This window comes from Calonectris borealis, chromosome 1 (assembly GCF_964195595.1).
Source record: "Calonectris borealis chromosome 1, bCalBor7.hap1.2, whole genome shotgun sequence".
In the NCBI taxonomy this organism is placed as follows: Eukaryota; Metazoa; Chordata; class Aves; order Procellariiformes; family Procellariidae; genus Calonectris; species Calonectris borealis.
Window position 1 is genome coordinate 93,102,871 of NC_134312.1, and position 12,804 is coordinate 93,115,674.

Sequence of the window (12,804 nt, forward strand, 5' to 3'; positions counted from 1 at the left end):
GTTTTGTTTAGAAAGAAATCAAGGATGTGTAGGGATTGTAACAGCTTCCTATTATACTGTATTTTCATAAAATCACAGTTCCAGGAAAATAGACACATATATTCACATATAATTGAAAACGGTGTCTCGCAGTGGCTAGGAATCCAAAACATGCCAGATCTGGAAGGTACTCAAACCCCAAAGCAAAACCTGCCTTCTACTGCAGCTCCCTGCCTACCCAAAGGAAATACAAGCAGCAAACAGATAAATACAAGCCCCTTTTTTTCTCACTTATCCCCAGCAAAATGGGAGGAGGTGCTCTACACCTCAAAAGCAGAATTTTTACCTCAACAATGCCTTGCTTCTTAGAGAAACCGCTGGGCTACTGTGCCTGCACTCTGCCCGTGGTGCTGAGAAGCTCCGCAGAGAGCAGGAGCCCTTGGGCTCAAGCAGGGCTCGGCAGTGCACCGTGTGCTCATGCTGTGCCAACAGCCAAGAGACATGCTCAACAGTGCACTGCCTTTCAGCTTCCAGAATAAAACCAGTGGTTGAGCACCTTCCCAGAGGATTTAGCATGGCTATGCCGTCTCTCTGCTGGCTCCTTGCAGTCACTGAGCATGGGTGCTTCAGTGCTGCTGAGCAGGACAGGTACATGCAGCAGAGAGAGGCTGCTACTGTGTGACCTGCAGCCCAAGCCTTTCAAGGCAGAGGTGTCCCCCGGCTTGTGCCAAGACAAAAGCATTACAGAGCAAGTCACTGCGCAATCTGCCCTCAGGACTTCCTACTTGTTTAAGCACACAACTGGGAGTTGGAAATGGAAGCCCTTCAGACTGAAAATACACGTGCGTGCATACGCCCTCTGCATACTTAGGCAGTTGGGTACCACTATGGGCTCTTCTTGGACAGCTCAGCAAACTTCCTCTCGTAGCCTGTACTCATCACACCTCAACAGGCTGAGACTGCAGCTGAGGAGGTCCCACCAACCAGTGCCACCAGTGAGCAATGGGTGCCCCTGCCCCAACGCACCTGCTCACAAGGTGTGAAAACGTGCAGTGAGGCCACCAGCTCGCCTGTGGAACGGCACAGAGGAAAGATGGGAGCAGGGTGAAACAGCGATACCTTGCGATGCTTCACCACATAATAGAGGATGGGGGCTCTGCTGTCAGGCCGGGGTCTCCACACCAGATCGTAGCTGTCCGTCTTGGATGTCCGGGGAGAACTGAGGATGATGGGGGCCTCGGCTGGAGATACCAGCTCCCTGTTGGTTGCACACTGTGGAGATGCTGCCAGCGGGGTTGTCCCAGGCTTTGGCAGTCCAGCTTTATCCAGAGGCAGCTTTAAGGCACTGTCCCTGGAAGGTGGTGTTGGAGGCTGAGCTGAGCCCAGCTGGGCCTCTCGCCCAGGGTTGAGTGTAGCTCCTGAAAGACAAGGTGTTGAGGCAGGGTAAATGCCCAGTCTGCGGTGAAGGCAGAGCTATGAGCCCCTTGAACCTCTCAGAAGACTGGCGCTATACACCCATTGCAGCACAGGTGCCTTAGAGGTACCAGGTCCCAGGTGGTGCTGCCTGCTGTGCCACTCAAAAACGTGTTGTCAACATTCTCTCCTTCTCCCGCTATAAACCTAACACACCTCATTGGGGCCTCTCCCAGAACAGGCCTTGGCCACGTGGGGCTTCGTCCCTCTCTGAAGCCCTTCTTACCCTGGATAAGTTCAGCAGGGTCCAAGGAATCAGGTGGTTCCTCTCTTACCCCAGGTGAATCCACCCACATCAGTGTTTATGCTCTTGCCCAGTGCAAGCTCAGAGGCAGAGCTGAGTAAGCCATGGGGTAAGGCACTACACCCAGATGTCCTGTGCCTCTCATGTAGAGATAGCTCAAGTACGCACACAAGGCACTGCACTTAGAAGCAAAACCGCTACCATCTGTTCCTACCAGGAGATATGGAGACCCCAGTCAAAAAAGCACTCGAAGTGTAGGGTAAAAGGGAGGGAAGAGCAAGGCAGCTCACACACAAGCAGGAGGGTTACACACCAACTTTCTTCTCCTGCTCCCCCTGCTCTTTCCCTGTTTGTTAGGCTCCGGGATTGAATGGTCACAAGCTTGGAGAGAGGGACTTACCTGGCCGGGCTGTCCTCAGTTGCACCATGGCTTGCGCACTGCCGACCTCATTCTCCGCCATGCACTGGTATATGCCATCATCCTCGGGCCCCACGCTGACCAGCCGCAGTGCCCTGCGGGAGAGCCGGAGCCGGTGGCTGGCAGAGAGGGGGACGGCGTTGCGCAGCCACATGACAGAGGGCTGGGGGTTCCCTCGCACCTCACAGGTGAACTTGGCACTCTGGCCCCAGGGAATGATCTGCTGGGACAGCTCCATGGTGACCTCCGGGGGCTCTGTGCGGGGAAAAAACATGGCTGCTGAGTGTCACTTGGCAGGGAGCATGGCCCGTCATGGCTTTGCACTTTCCTCTCTGGCAGGGACGAGGGCAGAGTGATGGATCCTCACCCCACCTCACCCCCAAGTTCCAGTCCCTTTGTGGGGGCCTGCCGGGGTCCACTTCATTGCGCCTCCCCTTCAGCATCCACATGAACTGCAAGGAGAGGTAGCCCAAGGCCATCTGCCCCTCTCAGATGACAGCAGCCACCTACAAGTCCCATTTTTCCGAGCTGAAATGCTACTCTGCAAAGATTGCGCTTGTGCCAAAATAACACCGGCACCTGGATGAAATGCAATCCAATAAAACATAGGCTTAGCCTCCCTAATGCTTGTGAGAAGGGGAAGGATGCATGGTAGAAATGTCTAAGGCATAGTATCCCTTACATTTCCCACCTCATAGAGAGCTTCCCTACAGAACAGAGCAAAAAGCAAGTCACTCTGATGTCTTTCCTATGCCAATGTCAAATATGTCTCAGAAGCAGTCAGTCCTCCACTAGGGAGTGGAGAGCTAGAGCAAACCCACTGCCACAAATGACAAGAGAAGAGCTTCTGCAGGGGAAGGGAGGATCCATCATCTGCAGCTCATGGTGGGAGCCAGGAAGGAGGAACTACCACCCTCATGGAAGAATTCATCCCATCTCCTAGAAACTGGAACCATAAGCAGGGGTTTGCCTTACGTTTGTCCAGGGAGAGGAAGAACACAGAAGCACTAGTATCTTCCCCTGAAAGCAGTGGAGAAAGCCCAAGCCCTTCCTGAAACGAGGGCTACAGCAGCACTCACCAAACACCTGCACGTTGTAGAAGATGAATGCGGCTCCGGCCTCCCCAACGCCATTGTCAGCTGTGCAGCTGTAGGTCCCTGAGTCCTCCTCACTCGTGGGGTCAATCAGGAGGTTGCTGAGCAGGAAGCGTGTCTTGTTGTACGCGGAGACGCTGGAGCCGTCTTTGGCCCAGGTGACCCGTGGCGGGGGGATCCCGCTGGCCACACACTCCAGGATGAGGCTTTGGCCCTTGGTGACAATGATCGTCTGAGCTTCAGGGGGGTAGATTATCCGGGCTGCCTCCGCTGTGGAGCCTGGTGAGGAGAGGAGGAGGAAGGAGGTGGGTGGGAAGGAAGGTGGCGGTGGGAAAGCGCCCTGTGCAGAGTGCAGGTAGGGGTAATGCTAGGGCTAGCGCTGCTCCCCTGCGCTGCGGTAAATAAACGGCAAGGCAGCCCAAGAGGGACATTGCTTAGGGGATGCGTGCACACAGCAAGCGGTCTTGCCAAAGGGCTAAGGGCCTTTGCTCGCCCATCACCAAGAACAAATCCTGAGGAGGTATGGCAATCCCGGGGTTGCACACACATATCCCAGGAGCAGACCTTGGGGCCTTCTGGTACTGGAAAGGAGTTTTCCCAGCGACTGATAATGTCAGTTCCCATGGAAAACGAGCTGCAATAGCACTGGTACGTGCTCCCAGCGCTGGAAGTGCTACAGAGAAGACGTGCGGTGAAGGGAGAGCAGCTTACGTCTCACACGGAGCCTCTCACTGGAGACGGAGGTTTTCACCTCCTGCGTCACGGGGTTGTAGGCTGCACATTTATAAGTCCCCTCATCCTCTTGACTGGCATTGACGATCTGAAGGTTCCCAGATGGCATGATAAGGTAATTGTCTGTAGCGAGAGAAGAGGCGGTTGCACATGGTTATAAGACATGTCTCCCCTCTGGAAGAAATACAGTGTCCTGGAGAAGAGGTGGACAAGTGGGAAAGGAAAAAGCAACACGGTGACACTGACAGCACTGAAATGACCCCTTTCGGTTCAAATATCAGGGGAGCAATGATGCAATGGTGGGAGGAACAGAGCCTTATTGAAGCTAGCTTGTCACAGGTACAGGCAGCAGATGGAGCGAAGCTGCAAAATTCAGATCCAAATTTTAAAAATTTCCCCAAATTCAAAAGTCGCCTTTATCCAGGCTGGGTTAAAGGAGCACTTCATGGACATATGGAGACGCCCAATGAAGAGCAACATGGTGCATCACCTAGTTCTACTTTCTTTCCTCTTCCACAGCTGGTGTTACACATGGTTCCCTAGCGCCAGGCAGCAGAGGCATCAGGGAGACCTGGCAGAGACCCTAAACTAATCTGTGCTCAGACTGGCGGCGAAGGGACAACAAGGAGGCAGCAGGCAGAGAAAGCTATTGCTGGTAGGGAAGGGTAAAACAGGGTCCTGGGAGAGGACCCAGCAGAACAGACCTCTGTGGCACTCACCTCGGGAGGCCTCTAGCCACTCCTGCTTCACGCTGTAGCGGACCTGAGCCTTGGGGTGACTTTCGGGCAGGTCGCAGGCAATCACGGCCGTGTTCCCTTCATCCACCTCGATCACGTGCTGGCCGTCGAACTTGAAATCTTTGAGATCTGCAGAGAGACCGAATGACAGGGCATCTCTGTGGCTGGCTCAGCATCCCCGTGTCAGCTCATCCTCTCCCTGCGGACCCGGGGCTGTTTCATTGCGGTGCCAGCAGAGGACCGCTCTGTCCCCAGCAGCTAGGGAAATTGGCCTGGTTTCAGAGCTTTATTTTTTTTCTCCTCCTCCTTCCTACAAAATGGATAACTTAAAACACAGCTTCTGGACAAACCGCATGCTCCATGGCTGAGAAACTGGGTGTGAAAAATCCTGGCCTGAGAGTGAAAAATGAGCCAACTTACTGCAGCACCGAAGGGCGTCCAAAAATGGTCCTTCTGCCGTCCTGCTACCGAGAAGCTAACTTTGTAGTAATAACTCAGGGAGCCCAGCCTGCTTCAAGGGTGCACAGATGCTGGGTGACACAGTGGGAGAACATGTGGGAGCGCTGGACGCTCCCAGAGCTGCCCTGAGCTCCTCCAGTGCCTGAGCAATCAGTGTCTCTGCTCCGGGCACTCTCGCTCCCACCAAATATCTCACAGCCGAAGGCTGGTTAACCACCAGGCTTTGCGTGTGCCCAAGCAGTGCCCACGCCCCAGTTCAAAGAACAGGGACTTGCAAGGAAAAGCAGCTCCTCCTCTACAGGACACAGCTGTCCCCTCCCTAAAGCAGCCGTGAAAACACCCTGTCCTAGCACGTGTCCCCCTACGAGGCTGTGACAGGGGTCACTCCCCCGGCAGGGCTGATGCAGGCAGCAGGAGTGGAAGCACAGGGCTTTTGTTTTCTTTTCCCTGTTTTTCAAAGCAGGAGCAGAGGACTGCAGTGAAACCCCGTGGATTTGGCAGAGCAGGGAGCACGCCAGCCTGGCCTCGCCAAGCTTCCCAGAGATGAAACTGGTTCCCTCTCTCCCTGGACATGATGGCAAATCTTTCCAGGGTGCTGCAAGCCCAAAGTTTGACTCGGTCAGCCTGTGCTGGGAGGCAGAGGGTTTTGTGGCAGGAAAAAAGTCCTGTGCATGCATTTTTATGGTGCCGTGCACCAGCCCAGGCGACCACTAGTGACAACTGCACATCCTGCAGCTGGTCACAAGTCACGTTGTCGCATCAAGGCTCAAGCCGGCCCATCTTCCCCAGGACCCAGCACTAACACACGTCTCCCGAGCGGCACGCCACTAAACCCGGACGAGACCGCACTCCCTTTTCGAAACCCCATGCTAAGGCAGTGTGTCGCACCCCTCGCCATGGCACGGCGTGGCTACACGCTGTCAGCAGCTCCGTCGCCCCTCGAAACCCATCGCGGGACGTGGCGCCCGCGACCTCGGGCAGTTTGGAGAGCCGGGGGGAAGCAGGAGGGCTGGCGGCGGGCGGACAGCAGGCAGCCTCCCTTGGCAGCCCTGGCCGGCAGAAAAATGTGTTTTTGTTCTCTGGGAAATGCAGCAACTCTCCAAGAGCAAAAGACAACTCTGGCTCCAAGCTTCTCCCACCCACAGTCATGGAAAAGTGACATGAAATTTCTCAAGCAGACTTTCTGATTAAAGCAAGATCCTTTATGGAGTTTAAATAAAAACCAGCTCTCTTGGCAAGGCGGCGAGAAAGCCTCCCCAAGCGCGGCGCGGAGGGGCTGCCGGGCGGCTGCCGGGGGAGCCAGCGTTCCCGGGCCCAGATCTGAGGGAAGGGGAGGAGGTTGAAAAGAAAAGGGGAGGTTTTGCAATGTCATAAAAATGATTTGCAGCGAACACGCTTAATACTTCTGGAATTTCTTGGCATCGTTCAATTAAAAAAAATAATAATAAAAAGAAGGAATACGGGTGAACTTCAGAAATGTGATTAATCCTTTAAGACAAGCTGAGGAGGGGAGCCATGTTTCCACTGGGTATTAAAGCCAGATGAAGGTTAACTCTTAACTTGTGAAAAGCTGGCAGCGCCTCGTGCTCCTCCAACAACGAAAGTTACTGCTGGGGAGGGGAAGGGTGCTGGATATTTTCTCCTCTTTGCTTTTTATATTTGATCAAGGAATAAAATAGTAAGAGCCACAGAAATGGAAAGAGGTGGAGAAGAGGCGAGAGCCTAGTGTCTGCCTGCCCACATCACGCATATTTCTCCGATCAACAAAATATAAACGAGCATCAGGAAAATTAATGTGCGCCTTGGTGGTCTGGATTCATCACAGCCAAATTAAGATTTCGGAGCCAAGGCATAGGCTCCAGCAATGCTGGCAGGGATCTGCACACACACACACATGCGCGCGTGCATGCACGCACAGACCCCGAAGAGAAGAAGGGGCCCAGGAGCCCAGAGGAAGAGCAGACCCACGGCCCTGGGACAGCTGAGCCCACCGGGGAGCACCACGCTCTTGGAGATGGAAAAAGATGACCCTGCGCTGGAGGACCCCCAGGGCAAGCTTGGGCTGGGCGGACGAGGGGATCCCTCACATGCAGCCCCCCAGATGGCAGCTCAGCCCACTGCTCTCACAGCTCTCAGTGCTGCAGCCCCATGGGGGGGAGTGGGACCCCCGGCTCTTCCTGCCTTCTCCTCCCAGCCCGGCTGCGGGGGATGAGGGGCGAAGCTGTGGACGGAAGGGCAAAGGACGGAGGAAAGGGATCCTGGGGTGTCTGGGGAGCAAGAACTGGGCGCTGCCAGAGAAGTGGAGCGAAACCGGCAGGGGAGAGGGGAAAAACATCAGGTGGGCACTGAGACAAACTATTTTCCAATACGCAAGTGTACGAGCTTCCTGCCAAGCTACTCCCCTAAATTCCTGCTCCCCCACAGCGAACAAGACTGTTTTATTTGCCAGTGGGTTTTGGCCACGGGCGGTCTCAACCACCCCGCTCCCCACTGGTACGGGCGCATACAGCCATCCATTAACGCCAATGGGTCGGCTGGAGCTGGCAAGGGGTGGTTGAGGGCACCGCCGGCCCCATGGTGGGGGCACCCCCTGTGCATGGGATGAGGCCCCCCCTTCACACATCCCTTTACACTTGGCCCCAGCGTGGCAAAACGGAGGCTGCCATGCTGGGCTAGGACACACAGTTTTGCCCTGGGGGCTTCAAATGAGCCTCCCCTGAGATGTGGAGAGCCACGCATGCCTCCCCCCACCAGGCAGTGCAGGGGGGGTTGGAGGAGAGGGTCAGCGCTGGGGGGGGTGCAGCGCTCGCCCCTTCAGCTGCCTGGCCAGCAGCAGCCGTGCCCCATGTCTAACATGCAATTTGCACCCCAGGTTTAACTCCCACCGCAGCTGGGAGAAACCACATCCCCTCTCCCTTGGCTGAGTTTTCCTTTCCATATGGCAGCACCCAACATGCCAGCCCATGTCCTTGTCCTTAAAAGACACGCTTGATCATAGGGAAGCAGCAAGTTCTCATCCACCAGCCACCGGCTGGGAGGTGCTGCGGACAGACAGACAGAGCACTGCCAATCCCAGCCATGCTGGGATAACAGGGCTTATTTTTTCCCTTTTTTTTTTTTTTCTTTTTTGTTTAGAAGGGAGTGCAACCAAAGGCCATTGCTTGTGTCCATCTGTGCCCCGCTCCGAGGCGCGATGGGGCGAGCCGGGGCACGGGGAGGGTCAGCACTGCGGCTAACTGCATCGCTGTCATCAGGGAGGGAAACCAGCTGAATCCCAGGGCTGGGGGCCAAGCAACGAGGCAGCCGAGGCAGACCAGATTAAATGAATGGGAGACCATAAATAACTTTGGAGAAGAAGCAATAGTAAATAAAATGCTGGCCCTCAAGGTGAAAGTCCTCCGCGCTGCAGGGAAGGGTGAGGGAGGGAAGGGAGGGACCCCGAGAAGGGGAATGGGCAGGGACGGGGTGCCCCAGCCGGGAGGCAGGCACCTTCCACTAATCCCCCCTTGGCTGTCAGAGCAGCCTGGGGTTACGGCTCTTGCTCCCGGTCTGGTCAGCACCACAGGAGCATGGGCACCGGTGCTGTCACCACCAGCACCCTCCCACCTCACCGGGACAGGCACAGCCCCCCAGCCTCCTGCCTGCTCACGCACCCCTGAGCGCATCCCCCCTGCTGTGCCCCAGCCCCACTCCCCCACGTCGCCCCAGGCCCGTCGCATAGCCCTCGTGCCACAGCTCCGCCAGCTCAAGAAACACCACCTGTGTTTTCCTTCTCTCCCCTCCTCACGCCACCTCTGCCCCCGGGGCCAAAGCCCCCCGTGCCTGCTCAGCAATTGCTTTTCCAACACGCAGCCGCCCCCTTCCCCCCTCCCTTCCTTCCTCCCTCCCGCCATCGCCTCCTGGGAGCCGTCAGAGGAGAGGCCCAGGCAGAGGAAAATGAATGGAGCTGTCTTCAGAAAGCAGCTGCAAATTCCTGGGGGATGCCCAGCCCGACCCGGAGCAGGGTCACTGCCCACGAGTGCCGCGCGTTGAGGCCCGGCTTCCCCCACGTGCTGCCGCAAAGCCGAGGGCTGCCCTTGCTGGTGGCACCGATGGAAGGCCATGGGGCAATGAACCTCCCTTGTCCCACAGCATCCCCGGGACACAGGCGCCCTGTACTCCTCTTGTCCCTGGCTGCAGGGGATACACTGGAACAGGTGGAGTCCCTTTGCTGCACCCCTCATCTATTTTTCTGTTTTGTTTTTAAATGTCACATCTATCCAGGTCAGGCTTGCTGTTGTGCTCGCTGCACTGATTTTCCAGGCACACAGCTGAATGCTGGCAGTTGCACAGCTTTTACCACCTCTGCCCGTCAGCTTTGTTCCAGCCGTGCACTTCAGCTGTCCCATGAGCTCCACCAAACCTTCCGAGCCTTTTGCTGTTGCAGGATCAGCCCAGAGTGCCGTGTTCATGTCCCTGGTGGATTTATCTGGTCCCACCAGAGCCCACTGCAGGCATTTTCCATATAGCACCTCCACCCAGGAAAGGGGCTGGAGCAGGGCTTCTGCTGTGATGGCAAATTTGCCACCTGCAAGTGGGCAGAGAAAATACCTTTCTCTTTCTTGCAGCTCTCAGCCATATGAAGGCTTAGGACCTGGCTTGGAAAACCAGGAATACCTCTGCCCCAACCATTCAACCTGTCGCAGACTCCAGCCCATCACTGCCAGGCCGAAGGGCTGCCTCGGGGCCATGAGGGGCTGATCTTGCGCAGCACGCCAGGCCAGCAGTGATCAGCAAATACTACCTGCACCGACGTGCCACAGGCTGCCAAGGTTGAGTGTGGGATCATGGAGCTTCAGGTCAGCTCTAACTGGGCTCAAAAGTGCCCAAGTAATGCCTGAAGTGCTGCTCCTTTTGTTGCTTTAAGAAATCTTCCCCTTTCTGCAAATCCCTCCTCCCTCCAGCCCTTGGCTATACAATAGCTATTTTATCTCTGCTGGAGGAATTAAATGCTAGTTTCAACCGGCCCTCTGAGCCAGGGAGAGCAGAGATGGACTCGGTGTTGCTCTGCCACAGATGGGAAAAGGAGGTATCGGTCCCAAGGCTACACCGTGGCTGCCAGCATGGCAGCGATTGTTATCTGTTTGCTGACTGTCAGCAAAGCACAAGGAGGCCCTGAGGGACCGGGCATGCACAGCCTGTGGCACTGGGAGGGTGTTTCCTCCACAGGAGGAGGAGAGAAAGGAGTGGAAATAGGCTAGAAGTTGGCCAGATGGTGCTACTTACACCCCTCAAAACCTAGCAAGGCACTTTTTCCAATGACTCCAGCTCCTCTTCCAAAATAAACCTAAACCTTGAAAATATTTCCACACTGCCCCCCCGCTGCTTTCATTCTAGTTTCAGTCTCCCCATGGCCCCCCAAAATAATTTTTGGATGGGGCTAAGACTTTCAGAGGGTTTTCTTTCAGCCCAGCAGGTGATCTGGAAGAAAAGTATCAACTGCAATGCCGACTTGCCAGGGGCTTCCCTCTCCACCCCCAGGACCATGGTCCCCACTGAACCAGCTCAGAGCAAGGCCCTATAGAGGAGGTCTGGAGCAGGAATGAGAGCCCGTGGCACATCTGCTACCATAGCTTTCAAACTCAGTCCCACCACAAATCTGTGGTGGTTATTTTAGACCATTGCAAAGCCACTGTTGCAAGCAGCCTCCAGCTCATGAACATGAAAATTGTTACTTGAACCCCTCCAGGAAGTTTCCCTCCTAAACCTTCAGCCCCACATCTTTCCTGGGCTGCCCTTTGTCTCTCTTTACTCATTAACTGCCAAGATTTCCCCACCTGGGGACTCTCTATTGCCCGAGGCTGTCTGGGTGTGTGGGACATGGCCTCTGCCATCCCCAGCTCCCCTCGAGGACAAGGGAACCTTGCAGCGCAGCACAGGGGTGCTCCGCAATGGATTAGTTGCTTGTTCATCCAACCTCTTGCTCCAGTTTTGTGTGCTCCACTGAATGGTGCTCCTGACCTCCCCTCAGCAGTAGTGCCTTTGCCATGGCAGAGACTGCAGCAATGGGCAAGTCCCCCTCTTTTGCACCCCCATGCCCAGTTGCAATCTGGTAGCTGAAGGTGATTTGGCTCCCAGAGAGGGCTGACGGACGACTCAGTTGTGGCTTTGATTTGTCCTGAGGGACACTTCTGGTGCTCTAGGACCTGCCTCCCATCCACCGCTGATGCTAGACCAAAGCAAACAGCCATGCTTTGTCCCAGGAGACAGAGCTGGTGGTGGTAGGTTGGGGTGAGAGGGGAAAAAGAGAAGGGGATCAGCCTAAGAAGGAACTGATCAGGCTGAGGAGCTGTGCACACCCTGCTCTCCTAAATGCAAACCATGCCTTTGGTAATCCCATCCACCTCTCCCCTCCTCTCCTTCCCTCTATCAGGCCACCAGCGCAGACAGCCCCCTTTCTGCTCTGGAATGTGTTCTCCGAAACTTAATCTCGGCACGGGGCTCACGCCAAATCCCCCGACAGATTCGGCCCCGTGACAACCCCTTCCCGCCCTGCTTCAGAGCTCAGCAACTCTCCCCTCACTTTCCCTCGCCTCCTCCTCCCACCCAGCCTGGCCTAAACATTTCACTCCTGATTAATGTATCAGTGACAAGCCAATACTTGGCTTTAAAGCAAAGCCAGCCCCCACTTTGGACAAACATCTTCACTTCTTCATTTTCTTAAGACTTTGCCCCAAACTCCCCCTTGCTGGAAAGACGAAGCTCTTTCCACACCTGGGGGCCGTCACTGCCAGGGGATGGCGGTCTCCTCTGCACGCACTTGCTCCACCAAAAACTGCACGGGTCTCTAAGAAGATCAGACTCTCCATTGCCTAAACAAGAGTGGTCCACACAGAGCCCCCCCCATCTCCTAGCAGGCTTGGGCTGTCCTTTCTCAGGTGCATTCAAATACAGCACTTTCTCACATTTGAGCATAACATCTGGCCAAAACCAGGCACCCAGAAGAGAAGTTCCCCACGCTAAGACACCCCCCCGACGCACACACGTCTCCTTGGTCTGTCACCAATGCCAGAGGGAAGCAGTGAGGAGCACGTAAGCTCAGAGATAGGAGCAAAGTCCCTCGCTCAGAGCTGTGGCTCAGAAACAAAGTGGCTCTTTGCTGCCATGCCACTGCAACCTTGTAGGAAGAGGACAAAGCCCTCAAAAGCGGGAGCACGCCCTCCCAGGACCAACAGCAGTGGTAATGAATACAGCCTCCTGCCCCTCAAAAACAAAAACCTTGTTACGAGGGTTTTCAGATACTCTGCTCTCCTGTATCTGCCTCCTGCCGACTTCGGCGCCTGCTTTACCAAATGAGGACAGCACAGCCTCTGCCTTCAACATCTCCACGCAATCGTTCTCCCACCATCCCTTTCCCTCACCTTGCCTTTTGGCAAGGGATCTTCCCAATGGTGCACAGAGGCCCACCAGCCACTTAATGCAGGTGCTCAGCAGTGCCTCAGCCCCACAGCAGCTTAGGCAGCGGTTTGGCCATCAGCACCGGCAGGTACTTTTTGGTAACCTCAATCAAGAAGTCAGCAACCAGATGGGGCAACATGACAATCAGGAAACCAACCATGCACACAAACCTCATCGCTCAAGTATTTCCTGCTCTTTGTGGTCTTGCAAAAACTGTCACTGCAGGACAGG

The 12,804-nt window shown here is 55.4% G+C and overlaps 1 protein-coding gene across 2 annotated transcripts in view; it reads right to left on the reverse strand.

Moving 5' to 3' along the window:
• Nucleotides 1-12,804, reverse strand: part of BOC (BOC cell adhesion associated, oncogene regulated) — a 57,572-nt gene that overhangs the window by 11,176 nt on the left and 33,592 nt on the right. For both annotated transcript variants that reach the window (XM_075167179.1, XM_075167169.1), the window contains exons 4-8: nucleotides 4,660-4,806; nucleotides 3,920-4,063; nucleotides 3,194-3,487; nucleotides 2,097-2,369; nucleotides 1,099-1,397 (exon numbers count right to left, since the gene is read on the reverse strand). In XM_075167179.1, the coding sequence (XP_075023280.1) occupies nucleotides 1,099-1,397; nucleotides 2,097-2,369; nucleotides 3,194-3,487; nucleotides 3,920-4,063; nucleotides 4,660-4,806 (1,157 nt within the window). The remainder of the gene's footprint in view (nucleotides 1-1,098; nucleotides 1,398-2,096; nucleotides 2,370-3,193; nucleotides 3,488-3,919; nucleotides 4,064-4,659; nucleotides 4,807-12,804) is intronic.